This window comes from Poeciliopsis prolifica, unplaced genomic scaffold (genome assembly GCF_027474105.1).
Source record: "Poeciliopsis prolifica strain line A6 unplaced genomic scaffold, Auburn_PproV2 SCAFFOLD012, whole genome shotgun sequence".
NCBI lineage: Eukaryota > Metazoa > Chordata > Actinopteri > Cyprinodontiformes > Poeciliidae > Poeciliopsis > Poeciliopsis prolifica.
Genome location: NW_026562387.1, coordinates 13295675 through 13323541, shown reverse-complemented (window position 1 = coordinate 13323541; position 27867 = coordinate 13295675). Strand labels below are relative to the sequence as shown.

General features: G+C 38.5%; 4 protein-coding genes and 1 long non-coding RNA gene across 8 annotated transcripts in view; 2 read left to right on the top strand and 3 right to left on the bottom strand.

Moving 5' to 3' along the window:
- Positions 1-437: 437 nt before the first annotated feature.
- On the bottom strand, positions 438-3663 carry si:ch73-174h16.4 (leucine-rich repeat-containing protein 14). The gene is made up of 3 exons (XM_055037366.1): positions 3121-3663; positions 1908-2735; positions 438-1471 (listed from the first exon to the last, which is right to left on the bottom strand). The coding sequence occupies exons 1-3, from the start codon at positions 3396-3398 to the stop codon at positions 904-906; spliced, it is 1674 nt and encodes a 557-aa protein (XP_054893341.1). The 5' UTR covers positions 3399-3663; the 3' UTR covers positions 438-903.
- Positions 3218-8334, top strand: LOC129364609 (uncharacterized). The gene is made up of 3 exons (XR_008606465.1): positions 3218-3333; positions 5896-6024; positions 8055-8334. It is a non-coding gene; the product is annotated as an uncharacterized LOC129364609 (long non-coding RNA).
- Positions 4966-15167, bottom strand: wdr97 (WD repeat domain 97). Its single transcript, XM_055037364.1, has 21 exons — positions 14983-15167; positions 14415-14663; positions 13762-14339; positions 12285-12406; positions 11470-12190; positions 10646-10794; positions 10329-10565; positions 10148-10238; positions 9650-9779; positions 9484-9560; positions 9326-9407; positions 9085-9237; positions 8035-8178; positions 7479-7607; positions 7205-7405; positions 6923-7126; positions 6708-6832; positions 6446-6611; positions 5809-5978; positions 5329-5399; positions 4966-5249 (listed from the first exon to the last, which is right to left on the bottom strand). Exons 2-21 carry the CDS (start codon positions 14481-14483, stop codon positions 4990-4992), a joined length of 3879 nt encoding a protein of 1292 aa, XP_054893339.1. The 5' UTR covers positions 14484-14663; positions 14983-15167; the 3' UTR covers positions 4966-4989.
- A 580-nt stretch (positions 15168-15747) lies between these two features.
- On the bottom strand, positions 15748-24717 carry dync2i1 (dynein 2 intermediate chain 1). The gene is made up of 23 exons (XM_055037893.1): positions 24574-24717; positions 24332-24385; positions 23032-23590; positions 22894-22961; positions 22535-22786; positions 22376-22426; positions 22064-22111; positions 21657-21864; positions 21451-21553; positions 21237-21366; positions 21019-21130; positions 20098-20192; positions 19846-19975; positions 19493-19665; positions 19111-19273; positions 18694-18807; positions 18521-18582; positions 17746-17797; positions 17576-17636; positions 17255-17354; positions 17044-17175; positions 16344-16567; positions 15748-16258 (listed from the first exon to the last, which is right to left on the bottom strand). Exons 1-23 carry the CDS (start codon positions 24586-24588, stop codon positions 16087-16089), a joined length of 3078 nt encoding a protein of 1025 aa, XP_054893868.1. The 5' UTR covers positions 24589-24717; the 3' UTR covers positions 15748-16086.
- Positions 24718-25890: 1173 nt separating this feature from the next.
- Positions 25891-27867, top strand: part of esyt2b (extended synaptotagmin-like protein 2b) — a 35355-nt gene continuing 33378 nt past the window's right edge. For all 4 annotated transcript variants that reach the window (XM_055037705.1, XM_055037704.1, XM_055037703.1 and 1 more), the window contains exon 1: positions 25891-26489. In XM_055037705.1, the coding sequence (XP_054893680.1) occupies positions 26094-26489 (396 nt within the window). In that variant the 5' untranslated portion in view covers positions 25891-26093. The remainder of the gene's footprint in view (positions 26490-27867) is intronic.

Here is a 27867-nt window from a genome sequence, read left to right as displayed (position 1 = left end):
ATGTAACATAGGTCACATAGTGACATTTTAATTTGTTAAACATTTATAAGCAATGCATAATCTTCCTTTCTCTTCACCATTATGCACTACTTAGTCTTGATCCATTTAATTAAATCCCAATAAAATACAGTTAGGTTTATGGTTGTAATGTGGCAAAATGTTTAAGGGATGTAAATACTTTCAATTGCACTGTAATTGATCTAAACTGGTTAAATTAACCCTAAATATCCCATTTTATGTTGTTTGGCAGCACCAGGCAGAGTGGAAAGGATCAACAGTGGATCCCATCTGCATTATCATGGTTTTGTGTGCTTCATTTGAATAAAATCTGTCACGCCCTGACTATGACAATAATTTGTGACTTTCAGTATATCAATCAATTCTGGAAAAATAAAACTGGCTTCATCTCAGTCTTCAAGACAGAGTAAAAATGGAAATAAAAGAAAACATATCACATTTTATTAAGACAAACTAGTAATAAAAGTTTTGTTTTCAAACACAAGAAACTTATTCTCATATTACTAGATTCTCATGAACATCAACTTAAGACTGATTTGTTGTAAATTGATGCTGACATTTAAAAAAATATATATTGGTAGATGAGTGTTGAAGCATAAAATTGTGCATTTTATATGCTACAGACAGATTATAACTGTGTAGTCAAACCTTGAAAGCATCACATACTGGGTCAGTTTTGTGTGGCTTTAGCTCTTGATACACACATTTTTTTTTTCAACTCAGAAGAAAATAAAATCCGGTTAACCAGGATTGTCTTATGAAACAGACTCAAAAGGAGAAAATACATATGAAAACTTACAATGTGCTTTTTCACGAGGTTTAACATTATTGTCAGGTTTTCTTTCACTACTTTGATAAAATAATTAAAACCTCCTTGCCCCTTCTCTAGTCCACCATGTCTTTATCAAAATTTAGCAGGTCACAGGTCAAGAGAAGGTCAGAGCGTCCGCTGTCCATAATCACCTTGCTGAGCTCGTTGCCGGTTGTGTTGTTATCTATGGATTCATCCAGAGGCCACTCCAACAGCTGGGTGCTAGAAGGTAGCTCAGGCAGCCCCGGCTGGTAATCCTCCAGAGGGTTTGGGTAGAGCAACAGTCGCAGGCAGGGCATTCTTGCTGCTGTCCGCATCAATTCACAGAGACCCGCCCTAGACAGGGGGTTCAGGGCTAAAGCCAGGCTCTTTAGGGCCCAGCAGCCGCCCAGTGAGGACAACAGCATGCCCAGCAGGCCATCAGTCAGACCACAGCCGCTCAGAGAGAGGTGCTGCAGGCTGCTGGAGGCCTGGCAGAGGAGGCGGCGGATCGAGGGCACCATGGTTTCATCCAGACAGTTCTCACTGAGATCCAGCTGCAGCAGAGAGGAGACATGATGGCTGCAGGACAGGTAGGCGAGGTCGGCTGGACTCAGGCTTAAATAGGGAAGCTCCAGGACCTCCAAGGGCTGAGGCAAAGAACTGTGGGAGAAGAAAAAGTTAAAACCTTTAATGACATTCTATTTCTGCTTCTCATTTTAAATGTAGTCTATATTTTACGGTAGTCTATATTTTATGGCATTTTAGTGATACAACGTAGGGTATAGCTACAGAGTGAAAAGATTTTTTTAAACAAAGTGAATCTGAAAAGTGTGGTGTGCATGTGTATTCAGCCCAATAGTCTACTTTCCAGAATGACTTTTCACTGCAATGATACCTGCAAGACTTATGGTTTCTATCCATGTAGTTAATGAGATTTTGCTTTTTATTTTTTCCTTTGCCAACTGCTCAGCTTAAAAGTCTTTCCACAGTTTCTCATCCAAAATAAAATCGGGAATTTGCTTTTCTCATTCTAACAAATGCATGTTTTTTCAAGCAAGCCAACCATAAAAAAACACATATGAGGAGATCGAAATACCTGAGCAACACCCGGAGCTGTCCTGGCAGCCGCAGGGCAGTGAGGCTGAGCTGTCGCAGTTCTTGCAGGTTTGAAAGCCCCTGTGACAGGTCCCTCAGGGCCCCCTCCTGGCCAAGGTTATCTCTACGAATGTCCAGGTTGCAGTAATGCAGCCGCAGAGAGTTCAGCTCAGGAAAGGTGGAGAGAAGAGGCAATAGTTCAGCTAACCCAGCCACACCGAGGCTGCTGTAACGAATGTCGATGCCTAAGAGCGTCCTGCGAGGCAGAAGGTTTAGCAGAGTCCTGATGCTTGTCACTGAAATCTCTTCCACTCGCAGGTATCTGCACTGCAGCTTCAAGGGTCCTGATGTGCTCAGAGCCAAACGAACACGGTCCCAAGAACGGGCGTTCACAAAAATATCCGCCCTAACCTGTACCAACACCTCCCAGTCTGTCTCTTTTTCTTCTGTTTCAAGTTTACTGCCTGAGGCAGTCCCTACAACCCCTCTTTTTCTTTCCATCTCCATCCTCCTTCTGACCCCTTTTATAAGCTCTTCGTCACTGACAGGACTCTTGGATCTTGTCTTCTCTCTGCAAGTCTCATCGTCCTTTAACTCCTTCAGTCCTGTCCTCTGCCCTCTTTCTCTTTTTAAATCCCTTTCCCTCTCAAGGGCTGAGAATCGTTTCCTCTCTCGGTCTCCTTCTTTCCTCTGAGTCCTGTGTGCTCCAGCTTTGGCCTGTATGACCATGGTGCAAAGGGCCACAGTAAGTGACCAGCCTCCCATCGGGTCCCCCATTCCTCCCTCGTCTCCTTGCAGACCACAGACGTCCAGTACCTGCAGGGCTGACCTGGAGAAATACAGTACACAGATCCAGATCTTAGATCCAGTGCTTCACAGACATATCTATGTAACTTCAAGCATTTTCAATGACACAACCACAAATGTCAATGCATTTTCCTAGAATTTTGTGTAATAAGGCAACACAAAAACGTTAATAATTGCAAATTGAGATTATCAGATTATGTGATGTTTGTGAAGTTTGTGGTTATAATGTGACATAAGGTGAAAAAGTTCAAGGGGTGTAGAGATTAGGGGTGGGCAATGTGGACTTAGAATTTTATTGCGATATTTTGTGAACAATAAAGCTGACAATAAAAAAAACTACAATGTTTAAGGTAACTGTACGGAACAGCATTCATTGCGCCACAAACAGAAAAACAGTCAATTCTCACCTTTGGTCCGCCAGTCCTCTGACCACAGCCAGTAATAGAGCCTGGATACAGAGCCGACTGGGGGTAGTCTGCCCAGTTTTCCTCCGTCCTCCGACGCGCAGAGTCCGCTCAGGCCATCGCTGCACCAGTTCGCCCACCGACAGAGGTCTGCAGCAGGCGAAGGCGGCCTCCAGTAGCGCCCCGTAAAGCTCCCTGGGAACCCATCGAAGCCAGGTGGGTGACGAACTGTGGTCACTGACCACCTTTCTGGCACAAAGGCTCACCAATGAATGCACCATGTTACACAAAAGCAGGAAAAATGATCTGTGCCACGGTCTGTTAATACATCTGACAGGAAGCTAAGCTGAGCTAATATACTTTGAACAAGGCTAAGTTCATGGCAGCAACTAGATATGGTCTAGTGAAAAAAAGATTTCATGACTTCATCTCACAGCTACAGTAATAGAGAGCAAAAATAACTTATACAGGCTTAGTTAAACATTCCTCACGGTGGAAAGCGGACAGATCATGTTTGCTAACTCTGAGAGCCGCCGGCTGCTACTGGAGAAGGTGTTTACATTAGGCAGTGACGTCACACGCACAGGCATTCCCGCAGGGTCCAGAGCGGAATGTGAAAAAAAACATATAATAATAATAATAATAATAATAATAATAATAATAATAATAATAATAATAATAATAATAATAATAATAATAATAATAATAATAATAATAATGACTTTACTTGTTTACAAATTAAAAATAGAAATAAACTATTACCAAAATATGATCGGAAAAAAGAGCTGTTCATTCAAAAAGCGAAGGCAATTCAATGACATTTCTAACACAGTCTCGTTTAAACACCGTTCAGGAAAGAGTTTAAAGAATAATAAAATGAGTCAAGCAAAAGTTTGAAATCCTTTCAAACATCTATTGTTTTTTTCCAATTTGATAATTTTATGAAATTGCCTGGACGGTTTTGTATTACAATGCCCAGTATAAAAATGAAAATGCCTAATTACTAGTAAAGAATGTTTATATATTAGTTAATTAATCCATTTCAGGTGGTGGGTGACAGAAAAAATCTGGCTAAAATAATATCACTGTTGAACAATATTTTATTATTTGTTATTAACCGTTATTTAATCAGGTAAAACCCCTGTTAAGACCATTGAGGCCTTTTTCACAAGGTCAACCTGGCCAAGATGTCAGCAACACACACTTCAGAAACACAGATCAGTTTGAAACACTACCTTAACATATAAAGTTTAACAGATTCACACACCTTGAATATGCTCAATATAGTCTTCTGTGTCAGACTCCTGCATCCTAGGCAGATCTTTCCTTGAAGTGGAGTTACTTCCAACCAACTCCATCCATCCATTTTCTGTTCACTCTGGTGCCTAGTTGGGTGTACCCCAGAGGCGAGGTAGGCAAGGTACACAGTGCACAGGTTCACAGTACAGACAGGACAAACAAGAATTTGTCCTGTCTGCACTCAGAATTTAGAGAGTCATGTTATGGGAGGAAGATGCAAACTTGTTCCCAGGCAGGGAAGTGAACCCAGGACCTTCTTGCTGCAAGACAACAGTGCTACCAACTGCGCCACTGTGCAGCCCTCCAACTCAATAAGTATTTATATCAAATTCATGGTTTCCATTTGCTGTTTTATGGAAAGACGAAAAAGAGAAAACATTAATGGCTGTGTCATTGAAGATTTCTAACTTCCTTCTTCCGTTTAAGAGGCCCTGAATGTTGCTATGGCATGTTTGAGACCCGAGTCCATTCACCAGGTGAACAAAATGCTGCAGGACAGTATACCTTGAAAGACGACTTCATACTTTCATTCTGAAAGTATAAAATTACTTGAACTTATAGCAACTATTACTTTTATTTATTGTTGAATAAATTCAGATGTAATTCAGGAGTTGGGGGTGGAGTGGCGGGGCGGTGGGGCGGCGTTGCTGGGGTCATTACAGGACTGATTTTGAATTTTCGCTCGTAGTACTCCCCTGTAGACTGCCGAGGGATGAAGTAGGTTCGGGTAGGGAGCCTCACCAAGCGCTCATACGAGTTTGTATGAAACGGACGCAGGTTGACACGAGACAGAGGCAGATGGATCCAATTGGGAAAGTTAGGCTCAAAAAAACCTGCAATTACACAAGTCACATTTGAAGTTGACTTTCTTTTTGAGGCATTAAATAATAAGTATTTGATGACAGTGCTGACAGTATCTTGTCTTTCTCCATTTTCTGGCCATGGTGTATGTCTCTCCCAAGCGAAAAAGTGGTTTGAAACGCCTGCCAAAAATACAAAACATAATAGTAATCAGAAAACCATTGAACTATTCAGCACTCTATTTACCTCAGCTTACAATCAAAAACTGACCAGAGGAGTACAGTGGGATAGTGAATTATGAAGTATTTCCAGTACAGAAATTCATAAAGTTCATTTTTAAATGTAATATTTATCTAACTTATCCACCAGACTATATTCCACAATAACAACATTTCATATTTCTGTCTAAATGTTTCTCTGAAATTCAGAAACAACTTAGAATTAGAAATTTGATTAAAATAATGCAACAAGGTAAAACTACTTTAATCTACAGATGGAAAAATTTATCTAGAGTTAGTTCGACTGAATGTTATAAAAAAATGTCTGCAATCTACAGAGAAAAACAATTATTTTAAAAGTACATTCACATACCACTTCTCCTGAGGCACAAGCACTTTGTATTTTTTGACAGCAGGAATAAAGCAGGACTTTCTGATTTCTTCTTTTTTCATCAAACAGAAAAATTTCAGGACATCCAATCCGCTGAAGGAGGGCCTTTTCCACTGCGATGAAGTTTCAGTATTCTGAAAGCGGTTATAGACCTATGTTGCATAGAATGGAAACAAATTATATAAATAATCATTTATGGTATGTTTTCTGTAGTTTTGTGTTTTTCCCCCTTTTTTCCTTATTATTGCTGTATCATTATTTATATCTATTTGCATGCAAATGTGTAGTTTAGTTTCCACCCATCCATTCAACAGCATCAACTTAACATAAGGCCTGCACCTCCACATCCATTTCAGAAATTTATTTACGCAAATTATGTTCTTTTTTTGTTTTGTTTTTCATTAAATGCAAATATTCTCACTTTATACAATTAAAATGCTTATATTTTAACTTCCCTGCATAGAGATTCACACGAGCAAGGTGAATGACCTGTCCTTTAATTAATTAACTAATGAATTCATTAAATTGATTAATCTTATGAATTTTAATAGTGAACAAAATATACATTTTGACATTGTTGGAGGAACAAGATAAGAACAAAATGAAAAGAGGAACTAACTTTGAATTTTGAGGTCCACTTCTCCAACCAGCAGTCTGCTTTTTTGTCAATTATTTCCAACTTGTTAGGGTTGCTCTCCAGTCCTTCACCCCAGTTTTGAAACTCGTGTTCCAGGAAATGTGCCTGATGCACACTCAAACCTTCAATGAGGCGTAATATTGGTCTTCTATCGACAAAGAAGCAGGATTTTTTTTTTCCGTCTCTTGATAAAACAAACAAAAAACACCACTTATCTTCCAAATTAATACTGTTAGAAACTCACTGGAGATTCAGTTCCTTATTTGCCATAAAAATTATAAGTTTTTTCGCAAGATTGGAACTGACTTCCGGTTTCAAATCCACCAGCAAATTTAACATCTCAACAACCACTTCGCGAGCTTGATTTGACTGAAACACACAAAAAAGCCAAACAACAACATCTTAGCAAAGCTGTCAGTTGTAACTCAAGCTGTAGTTTCAATACTGGTTTCACTTTACCATTGATGGCCGTATAAATTTCTCCCAAGCTTCAGTGAGGTTTGTGTACTGTTTATCTGTGACATCAAAGAGGTTCTGGCTTTGCAGAGCTTTCGCTGCACGAACTGCTTCAAGGACCTTGGAATTTGCTTTGCCGTTGGAGTTTTGCACGTATTTTAGTAGCTGCTGGAAGACGTTCTCAGAAGTAGTGTCACTTCCGATATGCTGCAAACATTCAAACATCTAAACCTGAGCAGCATTCATCATCAAGGATGCATGTATTTTTATATTTCTTTTTATCACCTTTCTGTCAGGAAACACATCAGAAAACCATTCCGTTCTTGAAAACTGACTGACGACTGATGGAGTAACCTGGGAAATTTTTTGGGTTTGAGCTGGTGTTGGGACAGGAAGAAGGATACTTGGAACTTGGGGTTTCTGTGGACTCCGCCGGAACTGTGGAGTCACCTGGATTGACTCCACTGTACTGGAGAGTTTTTTAACCTGCAAGAAAAAGTCTGATGAAGAGCCACTTCCTGCTCCAGTCCCAACATGTCTGAATATGTCTTGCTTTTACCTTATCCATCTGAGTATATCTTCCTTTAACCTTTTCCATTTTTTCCACTTTGGCTTGTGCTTGTTTTGCAACCACAGTTTTCAACTGTGGACCAGTCGCAGCCTTTTTGGCCACCTTTTTCTTCGAAACCTGGATATTTTTTGATTTTATTTTATACGGTGCTTTAGAAAAGTTATTAAACAAATTTAATGACAATTAGGAGAAAAACATCTACCCAAAACAACATTTCTAATTGTGAAAATGGACTACACCCAAACCTAATAATTAAGTGTGGTTGTCCCCCTCTTGGTAGAAACAACCGCTATGATGCAATAACTCTTTAACATCACTGTGGAGGAATACTCTTTAGATTATGGCTACATAACCCAAATGTGCTTGATGTCAAGATCACAAAGTGGTGAATTTCTCCTTCAGAAATTCTACTGGAGAGGAACATTTATGGTAATTTATGTGAGTTTTCTTTTGTGTGCATAGTAAATTGGTTCTAAACAAAATAAGTGAGACCTTCATGATACTACTACTAGACATAATGTTCTTTTTCTTAAAAGGCTTATACCTGTTTTTCTGTTTCTGCAGGCTCTTCAGTAGTGACTGCAGGATGGACCACTGGTTTTGGCTTTGGAACGTAAATGGCTCGCATTAAACGTGCTTTGGTCGCCATTATAATATCTTCAAAATTCTCTTCATCCTCTTCACCAATCTGAAAAAGCAGAGTGTTTAAGAGCCAATAACACAAATTAGTATGATTGTTGCAAATGTGCTTAACATAAAATTGTTTTAAAAGTAGCAAAAAAAAAAAAAACGCAGATATTTTGCACGTAAATAAACAGGGTGTCCTGGTGTACAATGTGGATAATTGTTTATTTTTGTGGATTTGTTCTTATTGATCTGAACAGCACTTTGAGCTGCTTTTAGTATGAAAGGTGCTTTGTAAATAAAATTGAGTGAGTGAGTGAGTGAGTGAGTGAGTGAGTGAGTGAGTGAGTGAGTGAGTGAGTGAGTGAGTGAGTGAGTGAGTGAGTGAGTGAGTGAGTGAGTGAGTGAGTGAGTGAGTGAGTGAGTGAGTGAGTGATGCTGATAAATGATTTCTCTACATTTTCCACCTTAAATTTGGCATGCAATCAGTTGCCAAAAACCTGGCCTTTTTTTTACATGTTATGATGCAAATGAGAAAATGTCAGAAAAAAAATCATTGAGAAAGTAAATTTTAATTTCATTATGGAAAGTTCAAACAAATCAACAATGGGCAGTGTAAGGACTTGCCCACTTCTTCCTTCTATGCAGGGTGTTTCATCTAAAAAAAAATACATTTTACTCCTAAAGGATCTGTCATATATGTCATATTCATCCAGTCTTTTGACATCACAAACCTGGCCATTTAAATGGGATGTGCATTAATGTATTTATTTGGCCTTTGTTTAAACAGGGTGTCTCAATGAGATCCAAGATTTACATTTCAAGAGAGACCTGCTTGCATACTTTTGAGAATCATTGAAAACTAGTCTAGTATATTAGAGGTTTATATGCTGGACTGTTTGACAGTTTAATTTATTTTCAAGTGTTTGAGAAAATCAGGTGAAACAATACGTTTTTCGGTGAAATATACCTGCTCACAAGGTGACAATCCGTATAACTCACGCATGAAATGGTCAAAGGCCTCTTTCTTGGTTTTGTTCGTACTGTGAGTTCTCTTTTGTGTGCAAACTACTTCTCCCTTTATTAGAGCCTTCGCATCCATGTCTATGATCATTGTCGCCTCCTGACACAGGTGGATGTATTTATGAACCAGGTATTTTAATTATTACTGTGTTCAGCAGATCTTAAAATGTGCCCTTTTATATACTCACCATCTCCTGCTCCAGGTATATGTTCATTACCTCATTGCTGATGATAGCTTCCTTTAATCTTTCTGTCTCAGCAACTGACGTGCTAGAATTCAAAAGTGCTCAAAATTTATTCAGATAATTGCATTATTATTGTAACCTGAAAGGGGAACCTGTCTTACTCTTCTTTGTCGGGTGTTTCTTCAACCTCAGCAATAGGCAGCTCAGGAAGGACATTTTCAAAATAGTAGCAGCGAAACTGGAAATAAAGTCAGGCATAGTGATAATAAAACTTTCCTGTGTGCAATTTTTAAATTTAGATATATAATAAGCTGCCAATAGTTGCACCTTTCGTCGGTATTTCTTTGGTAAAAACTGTGCAAACTCTAGTCTGTACAGGTCCCCATTCATGCCTAGAAATAGCTCCCCGTTTCCACTGTATTCCATACACTGAGGTGCTGCTACAAGCTGTTGCACCCTGAAAACAAAATACATGGTGTTTGAATATTTATTCTAAAATATGTGATGTCTAGCAAAAGTATTAATGCCCTTTGAACTTGTTCCTATTTTGTTGTATACCAACACAAAGGAGGTTAGGGCGATGCAATGTGAACTTTATCTCTTTAAACTTGCATAATGATCAAATATTTTACTTTTGGACTCTTTTGGTATAAATTTAATAGCTTTCCCTTCACAGAGTTGCACATTGAAGTCTGGTTGCAATGTGACAAAATTGGAAAAAGTTCAAGTAGTGTGGATAATTTCAGAACCCGAACCCAAAACATATAAACATTCTGGGAAATAAAATAAAGCAGAGTTAAAAAGAAGATGTGAGGTAAGTCCAACCAAATGAGCTTGTTCTTCTCATTCCAGATGCGCACTGTCTTATCCAGACTGCAGGAAGCAAAAGCCTTTATTTCAGGAATCGCACACACTCCTGCAAAACAAAAACAAACCAAGAAAATGAGTCACTCGGGTAAAAATCTCCTTTGCAGTTTCCCATGTAGAGGTTATACCAAGCCGTGACCTGTGAGGGAATCTATATGTGCATTATTTTGCTGACATTCTGCTCGTTTCAGGTTTTCCATATGGTAGAGTTGTAGGCTGTAGAAGTTGCTGTTAGGCTCTTGAAACTCCAGGGCCACATACAGCTCCAGTGCCGCCAGGTAAACCTGACGCTCATAACATATCACCATCTGGTTTTTGGTGAGACATGTTGCAGCATCGGGGTGAACTCTCCACACGATCACCGTGAAGTCGGCACCTTGATGATTAGATGTAAAGTAATCAAACCTTCTTTGAAAAAGACGTGTGAGGATATAAAAATATTTGATTTAAATTCACCCGAGGAGAGGAGGCAGTTGTTCTTCGGGTAGGCCTTCACTGCTGTGACATTATTGCCGTTGTGTGCGGGGGTTCTGAACAGGATTGTCCCATCATCCATTGCGAGGACACTCACACAGCCACCAATTTGGCCAATGATAACCCAAAATCTGATTAAAACACAAAATATTTTAAAAAAAAAATTACACAATAGAACAACTTCTAGCAATTCAAATGCACTACCATAAATACCATAGGTATTCACTCATCTGCTTTCACATACATTCCTGTGGCGACATCCCATTTTTAATTTGTGCAGTTTCATATGTCTGCTTCTCCACCATTAGCACAGCATGAACACAAACTTGATTGATAGTTTTTTTCACAGAATATCACAGCTCTATCAAATATGTAAACAACATACTATTTACAAAACTTGCATGCTGCACCTGACTTTAAAATATTCAGCAGGGAGGACATTTAATGACTGGACTTGTTGTACAGGGGGCATCCTATTATGATACTACACTGAAATTTCACTAAGTTCCTGAGGAAAATTTATTTGTAGAAGCAATTTGCATGCTGAAGTTCTGGATTTTATACACCTTGATTTACATCCTTGTGTCAGCAGCTGACACAAGGATGCCAGAGCTTTAATGGTTGCTGCCGCTAGTTTTGTGAATGCTAATGACGATTTTCTCAAAATGTGTTATATTGTCTGTAAATAATTATTTTTGAAATGATAATGTTATTCGTTATTCGTTATGGAAGCAATTTAGTGATCTGGATTAGTGAACAAATACATCTGGCAAAATACTACTTTTATGTGAAGAGAAGCTGCTTACCTATTCTTGAAATGATCAATTTGTTTGGTATCCCTATGAATGCTGCCTCTCCTACTTTGTAAACTTTTCCACTTCTCTAAAGCCTTCTCAGGGTCTCCCAAGGAGCTGTAAATTACCATGCAACAGGCGGGGCCAGGCACCGGCAGATTTAGGACATCCTTTTTACTTATAGTGTCTGATGATGTCCAGGGAGCCTGGCCTTTGCCTTCCCATTCTTGTATTAAAGTGGCTGGATTAGTGAGGGGGTTGACTTGCAATAACGAACCACACTGAGTCAAGACAAACAAAAGCTCTTTTTGAAGGCAGTAGGCAGCACATAATACCCTCTTTCCTGCCTTAAAGGAAGTCAGTATTTCTTCTGTTCCAACAGAAACCAGATAGATATGATCATCTTCACTGACACAAGTCACTCGGGTTGGGTAGCAAGGAGGCAAATGTGAGACTAAGATGTGTTTCAATGCGATGTTTTCATCTCCTTTGATCTTCGTGTGGAGTGTGTACCAAGCTGTTAGAAACCAAAGATCCACACCTTTTTCTGAGAAAGAGAAAAACGGGTGTTCGTTCTTTATGCCTCCCAAACACAGTGGTGGGTTGTTATGCTCTGTGTGGAAACAATCGATTGCCAAGTTCCTTTTTACATCCCAGCTACGGATGGTGCAGTCTGCAGAGCATGAGATCAGCAGGTTTGATTTGGAGCAATAGAACAACGAATTCACCACACCTAAGTAGAACAAACAAATAGAGGTTAAACAAAATGAAGTCAATTGGTTATTTAAATAAATATTGAACCTGAACCAGTTTAATCTTAAAGTTACCATCATGTCCAAAAAAAGTCACACATGGAACCCAGTCAAGACCCCAGACTGTGATGGCGTAATCTTCGAAACCAGTGATCAAACAGTTAAGATGGGTGCAGAACAACATTGCGGTGATTTCACTGTGACAGAAAAAGTCTTTTAAAACAATGCTCAGCAAAACACCTATATCTATTTTAAATAACTTACCAGCTTATTATGTAAGGATCCGTTTTTTCAAATTAACATATATAAAACAATGATTTAACCTGAACTGCTACAGGTTAAATTTTAAAAAATCTAACTAAATAAAAGGAAAAACTAAGTCATGCCATAAAACATACAGATAGGATTTCAATAAAAATGATGTAAAGTACTGCTGATTACACCAAAATTTATGTCAAAAATAGATTATTAACATCAAGTGTCATGCAAAATGTATTTAAAGTCCTTTCACTTTCTACTCTTTGTCATTACTAAAATCATGATGCTAGACAAACACAAAATAGCACATAATTGAAGGGGGGGTGGGGGGGGGGGGTGAGGTTCATCACTAGACATACAAACCAATAAAATGATTCATGAAAAATGTATTTTGTCCTGGAATGCTCCAGTCGAATTCCAACTGAGAAATTTCAGCCTAGATGTGCAAAGCCAGTAGCAATAGAGGCTGCAATCAAAGTAAAAGGTGGATTAACAACAGCAAGGTTGAACTCAGTTTGGGACAGTGGCAGCCAGAAGCTGCCACAGCTTAGTAGTGGCGACTTTCAGCAGCTGACACAAGGATGCCAGAGCTTTCATGGTTGCTGCCGCTAGTTTTGTGAATGCTAATGACGATTTTCTCAAAATGTGTTATATTGTCTGTAAATAATTATTTTTGAAATGATAATATTATTCGTTATTAAATCATGTAAGACCTATGTTGACTACTATTTTGACTGCACTTACTTCATGTAAAGTGGCAGTTTTGATGTCAGCTGCCATTGCTTGTCACTACTTCGGTTCGGTAGCAGTGGAACTTAGTGGGATAAATAATATTCTTATTTTGTTATATTTATCTATTTGAAACAAATTTATCCACAATTATGTTCAATCAGTGTCAGCTGCAACTGTTTCGGTGGCACCTACTGGCAGCTGACATTGGAACTGCCATTACCACAAGTTGAGCTTGCTGTTTTCTTTAACAAAGCATTGACTCTGGTGGGCAAAATACAACTGCAAAGTTATTTGTAAAAGATTGTTGAAATGCACTATTTTGTAGGACACATAACACATATATGTTGTAGTTGTAATTTAAGACAATGAAAAAAGTAAAACAAGTACATTTACATTTTGCAGCTCTTCATATTGAGGAAAATTCAGACATTTATATGCTTTCATGCTCCTGCTTCTAAGGCGGTGCATGAGATTTCGAACAAAAGAATGAGCTCAACAAAGGTAAAACTGCAGAGATAACACAAAACCAAAAACTGCATAACATCATTATGATCCTGCAGACCTTGGAGCGAGTTCCTCCTGGTGATCCAGAACTATCCCATTATCGAGGTCGATCACAGTCACATCCTTTCCACATGCAACAATGGCACAGTGAGGCCTCTTCTTCTGTGGAGGAGCCAATGCCATGTGAGTGAAAGCTCTCTGCTGCAGCCCTTCCTGTATCATCACTCTGCACCTCATGAGCAACACCGACCACACACACACATTCCCAATGCCTGCAGTAACCATCTCCCAAGAATGCTCCACCGCCTCACACAGTCGAATATCAAGAGCGTTATCCGCAGTATCCAAATGCCTCAATTCGTTGTCAAGAAGAGTGAAGATGGGACCCGGACCCCAGCCTATTATCCATCCCAGGAGCTTTGTAGGAGTAAGGCCCAAAAAGGGCATTTTTTTCCAGATTATCTCCCTGTAGCATTTAGGTCTGTAAAAGGTTACTTTGTTGTCTGTATGGAGGCTGATGAAAGCATGGTTTGCAGGGGAGTGTAACATGAAACGCACTGGGCTTTCACAGGAGAAATGCTTAAAGTGATAGAAACCATGAACAAGGAAGTGCTCGTCCTCTTCATGGACAAAAATCTGCAGACACAAATAGAATGCTTTACTGATAGTTACTGCAATAATTTCCTGGTAACCACATTCAAGCTGATCTACCTTGTTTCCAGTCTGCCTTTTATCAAAAATGAGAAATTTCTCAGCTTGATGTATTGTTGGTTCTGTCATCTTAGAGAGCTAAGATAACCCCTTCTATGCTGAACCTTGGATAATTTGCTGTTCTGTCCTGGAGCCACTACCTCAAAATGACTCGGTCTTCAGGGGGTGGTGTTCTCCAAGACTGAGATGTGATTCTGCTCTAAATCTTTCTGCTTGTAAAGTTCTGAGAATAAACAAGTGCACTTCATCCTAAGGAAAATGAAAGAAAATGGTTCCCATACCTGCATTACAAAGAAACTAATGCAAGGCACTCTGTGAAGTGAAAACAATCAAGTGAATTGAATTATCAATGAATCCACATTGTAAACTTCAATGTGGATAGAAGTGTATTGAAATTCTTCATTTCAGTTAAAGTCATTTCTCTACCTCAAATTCTTCATGATTAACTTGTGCAACTGATAATACTGCTACTACTCCTGCTACACCTGCTACACCTGCTACTACTACTACTACTACTACTAATAATAATAATAATAATAATATTAATGATAATAGTGCAATACAATACCGAGTTATGCATAGGCATCCAACATCCAATGGGTGTGAATCTTTGATGTTGTAATTTTTTTGTTGGTAATTTGTAAAATTTTTAAAAAAGTAAGAAAAGAAAGAAATAAACAATAAAATTCAAAAAGTTGAATCTCTTTGAGCTGCAAGAATACAGATTACTACTCTCACTTTGTATTTCTTGAAATTGTTTCCCTTGTTCTCTGCTTGTTTCTCAGCAACCATAGCTACTTGGCTGCAAAAACCTTGCTTTATTTCAAAAATATTTTAAATAGAATTCCATTCCAAAATATTTTATTAGTTCCAAATGAAAAAAATGTTGTAACGCACATCCCCAAGGTTCTTCAGAGTAGATGCTAATAGCTGTTGACAGAATCTCCTGTTGCAGTCTGTGTTACAGCAAATCTAAAGAAGCCTCCACCTGAAGACACTCTGTTGTTGTCCAGTGCTATGTATTAAGTTTTTGTGTTACCTTTTATGATTTTGTTTGATGCACTGAAATTGTTTTTGACTTTCCTTGAATCCTTATTATTATACAAGTATAAAAAGGAAACAGCACATTTGTCCCTATTATTATTATTATTATTATTATTATAATACTGCTCAACCATCTCCACTTCTTCTCCCATGATGCAGTTAGTGTCTTACCTAATTCTGCTTCTGTGGGGTTAAGTCAAATGGAGAAATTTTACACATGACATTACCTATGGTGTGATATGTATATAAAAGGAAAAATAAAACCCACCATTGTAGGATACAGATTTACTACATTTATTTAAAATAACTCAGACTTTGTAATAAAAATATTTTACAGCCAAAAAGTATAAATATTTTTATATATTCACAAACATGTGTACAACATTGTTTTTAAACTAAGGACAATTGATGAATTAACAGCATTCCCCTCACTGTAATGTTCACCCCATGTTTATTCAATTTCACATTAAACTATAAAGAAAATAAAGAAACAGCAAGGTATTTAGGATGATGTCTAACTAGGTTGTATTAGTTGAACTTTTTTCTCCTTCTGTGTTTAAAAATGAATTAAACCTTTAAAGTAACACTAAAGTGAGTTGGTATTAGCATAAAGTCAAGATGAAGGGTTTCAAAAGGCTTCAGTCATTAAGGTTTCCAACTTTCCCTCGTCTGCAGGGATGGGCAACGTCAAAGGTTGAGTGAAATAATGTAGCTCTATGTTTCCTGACTCGTGTGCCAGCGCAATTCCTGAGTATGTGTTTTGTTGTCTTGAGTCTCCAAACACAGCCACAGCTGATACCCTAAAAACACAAAGCACACAGCTAATATGAACACAGGATGGCATGAAATTTTTGTTTTACATGTCACTCATTTAAATGGTTTTACCTATCAGCATGAAATGTCTCTGTCATAACAGGCTGTCCATCATCTTTCAACATGTCCCATATGTGAAGGTTAGAAGCCGCGTCAAGGACACAAAACACAGCAGGCCTGGTCTGGGTCCACTGCAGCGAGATCACCGCTTCTCCACTGGTGCTGTTCATCCATTCTGCCACAGGCTGATCATGGCTGACTGCATGCATCCTGATGCTGCCGTCTGCACAGCCCACCTACAGAAAGGGAAGAAAAATCTCACAGTAAGGTACTAAAGTACACCTTTGCACCAAAATATGAACCAAAGTACCTAGAATTCATAATTTCAGAGTAACATGAGAAAAATCTTCTTAAGAAGAGGGAATAGATTAAGGGAAATATTATTTGTGTAATTTGGTTTGTTTATTAATCTTAAGCTTTTTAATTATTGTCTTGATTTAGAGAAATCTTTTCCAAGCTAAGAATCTTGAAGAGTACCAATGATTTCAGGAGTAAGAATTTTGTTAAAATTTCATAATATGCAATTTGCTTTCAATCTGAACAATTGTCCCTAAATAAAAGTAAACATTTTCAAACATTTTTCAGTGTGAAAGTATGATACTGTAATCAAAGATTAACATAAGTGCTTTGTATATCAACAAGCAGCACTAGTATATGTGCAGAAGGCTGCATGTCTTAAAACTGATTCAATTTGAAAAGGAACACTTCCTACCAGGAAGAGATTTGGTCTGAAAGGAGAAAAGTGGATTGAGCTGATGTCAACAGTTCTTTCTTCCATCTCCTGGGGCTTGTAAAACTGTGGAGGAGCCTTCAGACCGTGACTTGTTCCATGTCTGACCAGACCCTGGAAAGAAACAGGAAGTCAAAATAACTCCCAAAAGGAACTAGGGATCAATAGTCTGAATTTGATACATTTTGCTCACCAGATTGGTGCCAATAAAGAAATGATTGGAGTCTGTCGGGTGGTATTTTAAAAGCAGCATCTGAAAAGGCCTTGTTTTTGCGGCCTCTTTTAGTGATGGCCTTGGAGATGAAGAGAGCACAACATTAGATCTCACAAACTCTCCCGTCACATCATGTCCCCCCAGCCTGTACAGTACATGACCTCCAGAGACATGTTGAGGGGACAAACACTGAATCATGTGACCACTGAACAGCTGCGTCCCAATGGGTCAAGTCACTGTGAGGTATTTTTAAGGCCAGCGGCTGACGAGTGCTCATCATGAGCTATTTATCAATCTAACCTCGGAACAGTGAGGAGGGTGGAACTGTGAAGCAGCTTCACTCTTCCCCCAGGACGGAGACCTGAAGGATGGGAAACACAAGACACAATTAAGGCCAAAACACGTGTGGGAGAAATATGAGTATGTTTACTGGATAGAACAGGGAGGCCTATAAAATATGACTCAATTACCTAAATCTGTTGGCGAGCCTGCCTCGTTCCCTTTAGGGAGCTCCGTCACCACCTATAGGATGCAAAGAAGAAAACGCATAAAAGCGTCAGTATCTGGGGGAAAAGGTCCCTGATGAATAATAATGACACCAAACAAAACTACACTTTAGTGGATTTATATGTTCACATATAAATTTCCAAACAAATTTTCAGATGTTCCACTCAATATTCAGGGAATCTTTTTATATTTTATGCAGATCTGTACATAGGCACAACAGCTAACCAGGAATGAATGGGGTGAGAGTGGCTCAGGAGGCAGGAGTTCATTCCATAACTCCATGGCCTTAAAAGGTGGTAGAGAACATTAATAAACAAACATGATCACGAAGACCAAGAAACAAAGCAGACAAGTCAGGGAGAAAGTTCATTTCATAATTACACATTGTTTTGTGATGTTCTTTCACATAAAATCCTGATAACATATGAAGAAAATTCTAAACTGTTGCAAAGAGTTTCAGATTTAAGCAAATTCAGATAAGGAATCAACTCATGCATTTTTACTGACTTGTCATGTTTTGTCTTTACTTTAAACAAAGTTTTTCTCTTTTGGGATGGTAAGTTTAGGTTTTTATTTGTATACTATATTCCAGAAATTTGTGTTTAAGTTTTTAAGAGAAAACTAATTGGACAGGAAGATAACTAATTAATAAATAACAACAACAAAAAAAAAACGCTACAATGTTGCACCTCTCTGGATCACTACATTAAACTTGTTTCTCTTTGTTGCCTAACCTACCCAAAAAATTAAAATCCCGCTTTCATCCAAGGAGGCAAGCTGGAACGACAATCCTGATGATTCTGGGTGATAAAAATATAATTTTAGTTGATTGGTTTTGATCGGGTTGAAAAAACGAAATAATGACACACTCTCCAGGAGACTATTCAGTCACTGTGTAAAGAAAGTCACACCTTCCTCAGAGGCTAAAAGTGGGACCTCTGGTCTTGCTCCTCCAGCAACAAAGGAGGGAACGACCTCTATGGAGGTGACAGGAGAAACATGGCCTGAGCCGGACATCACTGCATCTGTGTTGACAGAACAACAAAAGACAAGATGTCAGTACTCAACGTGCGCTAGAGGGATGCTGTAAGGGATACTCCACAAAATCAACAAAAACAAAACCCTGGATTTAATCCAGACAGTTTATGAGTTTTATGTTTTGAAATACTGAAACAAGTGTGTTCATCTAATTTCTTAAAGTGCCCCTGCATTTGGTGCAAGTTTGCAAGAACAAAAAAAATTCTAAAATATTTCACATGAAAATAAATATTAAGGAAAAATCTGCGTTTAATGAAAATTTTAAGTGAATAAAACTTTTTATGAGATACCGGTAGAAAAGGTCGGATGTCTGAAGGTCCACTCATCATCACCAATCTTTAATCTGTAATGGTTGCTGGCATACTCCCTCAGGTCCCAAAGCACCACAGAACCAACCAGTGTTCCTGCAAACACCAGAGTGGACTTTCCTGGGCTGAAGCAGCAACACTGGACCTGCAAGGAGCAAAACGTTACAAGCGTTCACTGTTATTCGTGTTAAAAGTGGCTTTTCTGGGATTTTTTTGTCAGTCTTATTAGCTTGGCTGTTCTTGTCTCAGTTATTTTGGTTAAACTTCGATCAACTGGCACATAACAATGTCTCTGTAAGGCAAGTATTATTCTAAAGTCAAGCAGACTTTGCAGAAGCTGAAATTAGATTGTGTAAATGTAAACCTCTGATTCATAGATGAGTATCTTCTGAGGTCTGGATGGCTCCCAGATGTTCCAAACACAGATGACGGTGCAGCTGTCGAGGCCGACAGTGCTGGCTTTGGATTTGGGCATGTGGACAGAAAGCATGATGTGCTTCTGAACCTCAGAGAACTGCACCAAACTAATCTGTCGACCTGTGATTGAAAAGTTAAGCCCAACTTTGTTATTTTCTGAATGATGTAAAGATAATATTAAGAATTTGTATTAAAAATACCACAAGTAGAATAAGTAAAAAAGAAAATGTTAAAGCAATGTATGATCACCTTGACTGCATTACTAAAGATTGTCTGAAATACTTTTGCATGGTACTGTACCTAAAAGAAAAGGGAACTTAGTGTTGAGTTGCAAACTTCCATCGCTGAAAGAAAGCGAATCTTTTTGATTCTTCAGCTTTCTTAGGGATTTCTTTTCTGCCTGATCTTCCTCCAATAGCACCACCATGACCTGCGTTTAGTCAAAAAGCACAAGGCACTGCTTGCATCTCAAATAAAAAGCTTGAAATAACACATTTTAAAAGTTTAGAAATAATAATAATAATAAAAAGCAGTTATAGAATTATGTCAAACCTGTGAGGCTGAGCGCAGAAATGACATCAGACATTGTGAATCAAGAAGGAGGTCAATCCTGCTTCTGTCTTGTGCATCCTGAGAGAAGTTTGGATCTGGAAAATAAAAAGGGTGCAACATCACTGCCTATAATCAATCCACTTCTTCACTTCTTGTCCTATGCTTCAAAGTGATTAATTGGGATTTTATGTGATAAACCAACACAATGCTGCAAATTATTAAGTGTAAAGGAAATGATTCATGGTTTTCAGTTACACAAATAAAAACGTAAAACAAAAAAAGCAAAGAATTGAGACATGCATTTTTATTCACTCCCTTGGCCTGACAACTCTTTAAAAAATCTAAAAAATCACAAAAGACAGCATTATGGAGCCCAAAAAACTCAGCAAAAAGGTGAAGGGAAAAGTTTTAGAAAAGTTTGAAAAAGGGTCATGTGATGAAATAATCTCTCAATCTATGAGAATCTCCCTTAGTAGTGTCCAATACATCATTTCCAAAAGGAAAGCGTATGGCACGCTACAAACCGATCCAGACTTAGACATTCCCCCTAATCTAAATGGCTGAACAAGGACAGTTATAATTGAACTGCTAGAGAGATCTATAACACAATAACACAGACAAAGCTTTAGTCATGCATTCCACATATTGGACTTTTATTGGACAACAGTAAAAAAACACCCAAAAAACAAATAAGAAGACAAAGGGGATGCCATGTTTGGCCTAACTGCACTTTGCCCTCCAGCAGGAGAGTAACCCTAAACACTCAGGCAGAATTACATTGGAATGGTTAAAATCATAGGATGTTCAAGTCCTAATCCAATAATCTAACAAAAAAACTGCAGGTAAACTTGAAAACTTCTGCAGTCAGTAAGACTCACTACTGTTGTTGGATGCAATCTGACACAATGTGAAAAACCTTACCTCCACAAGCTCCATTGTATTCAGGAGGATGCTGAGTCCACTTTTCACATATTTCTACTTCCTCTGTCTGGACGTATCTGTCTGTGTTATCCTCGTTACACTGAACGTAAGCCTGAGAGGAAGACAGTCCCACTTCTCTCTCAAATGTGCTGTTTCCTTTTTATACTTGTATATCAGGTGTTTCGTCACAGACTCAAAAAGCTGAAAATGAACCTGACCTGCTTGGTGTTGGCATTTCCAAAGCTCTTTATATACATTTCGTATTCACTGACAGGAGGGATGTCCAGGAGGGAGAACGTCATGGAAAAGTCCAGATCGATTAAACGAAGCAGCTCTGTACTCCGCTTCCTGTTGTCAGAGAACATTTACCAGCTCATAAAACATTATATCAAACTGCTTGAGGAATAATATTTTAGTTTTAAATTAACGTACTTCTGCTTTGTGGCAACTTTCTTGCTGATTTCACGTTGCTTTGCAGCCACAAAGTTGATCAATTTGCCATGCCGAGAAGTTTTACTCTCTTTCCTTTCAGAGCCTTTAAACAATTGATTATGATTAATTACATTGACCACAATGTCGCATAAAACTTTGTTGAATTATCTAAGTTGTGTGTATGGTACTGAACATAAAGAGAGCACCTTTGGGCCATTTGGGCCTGTTCTGCTCCTCCTCTATGGCCGTACTACTCCTGGATTGAGCCGATCCAACTCTTTCGTTCTCCTCAGCCATGGCTCTCCGGATCGCCTCAATCTCTTTACTTTGTTCTGCAGTCTTCTCCGCTTTTCCATCATCATCCTCACCTTCATCACCACTCTCATCCACGTCTTCAAAATCCTCTTCATAATCCTTTGAGGAAATAAAGCATTGTTCACACAAGCAACACTGTGTAGCAAATAAAATGTCCAGCGCTGACTTCTTACCAGTCTCTTAGAATGTAAATCGATAAAAGCATGCAAAAGTAAACAATTGAATATTAAAAAGTGAGGATGCTGACAAAATAAAAGATGGAAGAGAACAGAATTAGATATTTCTGCTCCTCCTTCACCTCAAAATCCTCTTCATATGCTTGCTCTGCCAAGTCTGCATCTTCTATCTGCAGAAGAAAATAAACAAACCATATGCAGAAAGGCAGAATGAAAGAAGCAGCAATAGGAAGCACAAAACGTGAATAAATGACCCATTGAAGAAAAAACAAACAAAGGTTGATCTGTGAAGGGACATTTTTGATACATGTCAAATCAGTAAACTTTCTGGTCATGTCCAGTTTCTGTGATCTAATATATATTTTTCCCCTAGTTTCTTTCCTTTACAATCATCACTTTTCTGCAACACTTTGTGTTTTTGTGGTCAAACTTACACGGTCCTCTCCTTGTTGTCCGCCTGCTGTCTGCTGCTGCTCTTTCTTGTCCTAGTTATTTGGAAGGAATGCGAAGAAGGAAAATGACATGATATCATCAGAAAATAATTTTAAAATGAACAAAAACAGATTTTGAGGAGAATTTAGGGACGAACTCGCCTTTTTCTCTTCCTTCCTTTTGTCCGGTAAGGATTTCTTGGAACTGCTTTTCTCTACATCCTCTTCATCTGCCTCCCTGTGTTGTCTGTCTTTGTGCCTTCCATCTGCACTGTCCTCCTCTTTTTTATGTCTTTGTTTGTGCTTGTCCCTTAACATTCGATCCCTGTCACCACGGGAGCTCCGCACATCACCGTCAGATTTTTTCAAGTCTCGACGTTCCTTGGATTCACTTTCGTGCTTCCATTTCTCATCCTGTAGAGCATCAGAGCAACAATATAACTGTATCCCACATTATTGAAGCAAATTGGACCATAAAATTGAAAACAGAAAAAAGGAGGAAATTATTATCATTGTCCTACGTGATGTCTTCTCTCCTTGTGTCTTCTGTCTCCGTCCTCTTTACGTCGTCTGTGGTCTTCTTTACGCACTAAGGTAAAAAAGTTTTTCAATCACATGGACAACCTAAACATAGAAAAATTGATTTTAAGGAAGCCTACCTCCATCTTCTATCCGCTCTGAACGCCTTCTTTCTTCTTGAACATCTTTGTCTCTTCGTTTGTCTTCATATTCATCTCTGCGCCGTCTGTCCCTCAGCTCTCTGTGCAGTTTTTCTGTCTGATCTCTACCTATTTCACCCCTTTCATCATGCTGCCTTCTCTCTCTCCTGTGCTCCCTTTCCCATTCTTCTCTTCTTCTTTCCTTTTCTCTTTCTTCTTTCCTTTTGTCCCTGACCTCCTCCCTCACTTTTAGTTCCTCTTTCTCCTTATGTTTGTGTCTATCCCTGATATCTCTACCATCAACTACCTGTTTTCTCCTGTGGTCGTCATCACGTCTCTCCCTGTCTTTGTCACCTCTCCTGTCATAAGATCCGTCCTTCCTTCGCTCAGTATGTCTGTCTCTACTATCTCCATGTCGTCTCTCTCTTTCCTTGAGCTCGTCTCTATCTCGTCTGGATTCCTCCGGATCTCTGTGCCGTCTCTCTATGGACTCTCCACCACGGTGCTTTCTCTCATTGTCTTGTCTCCGTCTTGAATATCCATCACCATTGTCTTTTTCCTTACAAACACAAAAATGCAAGGCTATTAATTTTGATCCCTTTTGTGAAAAAAATAGGCCAGAAGTTTAAATCTACTCATCATGGGCAGGAATATAATTTCAAGTTTTGGTTTTCAACAATTCTTTTGAGACACAAGTTACAACTTAGTGTGCATTTGATTTGATCTACACAGAGTACAAATGATCAGGCTCAAATATACGCATATATTCCAACTAATATTTTCATAAATGTTCTTTGGAAAGTTGCACCACAGAAGGTCAAGCCAAAAGTTTAATAATTTTACTTTAACCATCCTAAAATTAGCTGTGATGTGTTTTCATCGAGCAGGTCATTGAAGGTTTTTATTTCATATCAGTTTTTTTACATGTCAATTAGACATGATTCTGATTTATTGGTCAGAATCAACTCAACTCAACATAAATTGACTAGATGTGTTCTCCAAAACATAATCTAATGAGGGGCAAAGACTTTACTTAGTGATGGTCCCCAAGGAGGAGTTAATAAGCCCTCGTCTTGTCAAATTAAAATACACTCTGAAGCCTTTAACATCACATACTACAAAGTTTGGGTGAATGTATGAAAAAAGCTCAATTAATTTGTGTGTTGACACAATATACACAATAAATTCAAACATTATTTCAGCTTAATGTTGTGTGTTTATTCTGTATTGGATAAATAACTAATGAAATAATCACTACAACCTCTCAAATAATCTGATTATTTAAGAACCTTTGACTTACCCTGAGGTGTCTTCTCAGCTCAGAAGGTCTCCATGTGTCTTCCTTAGTTAATTTCTAGGAAAATATATTATCTGTTTTTACTTTGTAATAACAGTGAGATACACTTAGACCAGCATAAACATAGTTTAAATAAGAAAAAGTCAAATGTACTCAACAAGATCACGTCCAGAGTCTGAGACAAGGTATATAACAAGTCTCCGGCTTTTATTTGCCATCGGTAATGACAAACGTTAACCACTTACCTTATCACTGTGCATGTTTTCCTCGTTGTTTGGGGATTTCAAGCTCTTAATACTCTAAAAACAACATTACACTGTTGTATACGCGACGCCATAGTGATAACTGTCTAGACCGCATGCGCAGTGGGTTGAAACCATGGCGAACGCGTCACTTCGGCTTAACAACAGACCTCACGAATCGGTGCAGGAGCAATCGATGCTCAAACGTCAGTTTCCATGGCAGCGGTCCAGGCTTTATAGTCAAACTTGATTTCTTTGTTTATATACAAAACAACGATTGACGTTTTTTCTAGTCCTGAACTAGATGATGGCTTTTTGTTACTTTCCTCAACATCTTAGTCTCTTTTTTCTTCACTGTGGGACTTTTTAAGCTTTTGCTTATTTTGTCTGGAGTGTTACCGCTCTGTTTTTGTGAACGGTGCCCAGCTTTTAAAAAAGACTAAGGGTGTATCAATGGCTCCTTCAGTAGGCTTGCAAACCAAAGAAAAGAAGAAAACATCTAAAGCACTGCAGGCTGTCTCATATATATATATATATATATATATATATATATATATATATATATATTATATATATATATATATATATATATATATATATATATATATATATATATATATATATATATATATATATATATATATATATATATATATATATATATGAGATATATATATGATATATATAATATATATATATATATTATATATATAATATATATATATATATATATATATATATATATATATATATATATATATATAATATATATATATATATATGGTACCATATATATATATGGTAAGGGTTCGCCCTTACCATTCTGGATCTGGAAGTCCCACAGGATCTTAGCTCTGGCGTTCTCCACCACCTTTGGGGGTGTTTCCCACTTTGATCTTGGGGTTTCCAGTCCATATTCTGCACAGATGTTTCTGTACACTATGCCTGCCACTTGGTTATGTCGTTCCATGTACGCTTTCCCTGCCAGTATCTTGCACCCTGCTGTTATGTGCTGGACTGTCTCATTGCACAACCTACATCTTGGGTCTTGTCTGGTGTGGTAGATCTGGCCTCTATTGCTCTGGTGTTTAGGGCCTGGGCGGCCAAGATGAGGGCCTCTTGCTGTCCTTGAGTCCAGCTTTTTCCAGCCATTTCAGCTGAAATGGTTCTTCATAATCTTGACCTACTTTCATACAAAAATAAAATAGCGTCAATTGTCAGCATTGAACACCAGATGGCGGTGTTTCTTGGTTTTAAGTTTTCAGAATCCTTGCGCGTTCTTGGAAATGTTTGTTCCCACCCCTCAGTGCCACCCCTGTGTCGGCAGGGTGAGCAGATCAGTGGACAGTACTGACATGCTTTTTGTAAGCGACTCTCATTGAAAACTAGTAAAGCAGTTGTCAGCGCAGCCTCACAGGACCATGGGAGGTTGCTCAGGTGAGCCGACGTGAAACGTAGCGCTCCGCACATGGAACTGTATTGTTAGACCTAGCCCGCACTGTGACAGTTTGAGGACAACAGACATGTCAGGAGACACAATGACAGCAGTCCGCGGAGCTCACTCAAACGATGCGAGCCCTGCGACTCCTAAAGAGAACGGACACAGCGTCCAGCATGCGTCCAACTTTCCCCATACCTCTCCGGGGAGCGCACTCGACGACACCCCGGTGTTTTCCACCAGCGAGCTCACCCACACATGGGTCCACTTCGTAAAGACTTTTGTCATAATTTTCCCAATTTACGCCCTGGGGTATTTTGAATTCAGCTTCAGCTGGCTGCTGATTGGACTTTTTATCTTTTTCTGCTGGAGGAGAAACGCAGGAGGGAAGCTCAGCCGTCTGAGCCGAGCGCTTGATTTCTTTGACCAAGAGGAGAGATGTGCCAAACATAGCCTAACCAGCTCTGATTTACCGCCATGGGTAAGATATGTTGCATGTACATTACCGAGCCGCCTTTCTCAGAAGCATTAGTGCGGTTCTTGTGAACAATATGTTTTGAGCTTCCAGGAAAATAAACCATCACCTGACCAGATCAGCCGTTGCAGGTTTGAGCTGCAAAGCCGCGATGAAACAGCTGTTCACCCCCCTAGACTGTGATATGAGACCCCGGCCCCATTCTAAATACAGAATGGTACAATGGTACACCAGACACCACGCTGGGAGGGAAACATGCTCCCCAAGTCTCTGTTATTTTAGGATCCATGCAGATTTACTATATCTCTTTCAGAAGGTTGCCCTATTTCTGCACTATCTGTGTAAGAAGGACTTGAATTAATAATCAATGAAAACCCATCAGTGTTTCAAAAATAACTTGGACGCTATTGATAAGCTCGCATCAAAATATGGAATAATACAAATCTGGTATATAACATGATAATAGGTTATGAATGTTTTTGTTTACTGGTATCAAAATGTACCAAGGTTTTTAAGGATCTCAAAATTAGGCTGAAGTATTTCTGTTGCAAAGCTGAACATTAAATATTCTTCAGTTATTATTGAATGTGGCATTCCACAGGGGTCTTTCATGGATCTATTGCATTGGTGCTCAATTGGCTTAATAATTTATGAGCATTCTGGGATAGCCCCTTCTTCTGTGGAAGATTACTACAAATCCTTGTTCAGTAGCCTATCAATTGACTGGTAGGACAAAATAACTATTTGTACAACAAATATAAACAACATAGATAAGAGCACAGAGGCAAAGTCACTGCACTTTTTAAAGGTTAAAGTTTCAAATTGGTTTAAATTTTTTTTGATGTAATATTCAACTTCAGATAATTGCCAGTTATGCTTCTACGTGAAGTTCCACAAGGTTCTGTTCATGACCCTGTTTTGTTTGTGTTTTTCTCCTGTTGACCACAAGTCAATTTGTCCCTTTGTCAATTTGCACCCTTATCTCTTACCTAGGAAAAGCATTATATTTTCTACATTTTTCCATTTTGTAGCCATGAGTAAATCAACAAATACCTAAGGTTTGATCAGTTTGCATTTAAACATTTTTATGTTGTGGAGATAAATTTTCAAAAGAAAAATATTCAATTTTACTTACAGTTTAACTTGATTGTATAACATTTTCTGAAAAACTTCTAATACACGAGATTCACAGTTATTTGGGTTGTTATTCGTGTTTCAGTCAGTCAACTCTTCCTGCTTCCTGTTGGTATATATATTAGTAATTAGAGTCATATTACCACATTTTCATACTGTACACCAGGAAAATGCAAAAACAGTTTGAAAAGTTCAGTTGTCAACATGGGTGGAAAGTATCCCCCTTTCAAGTATGAAGTGATGCATCATT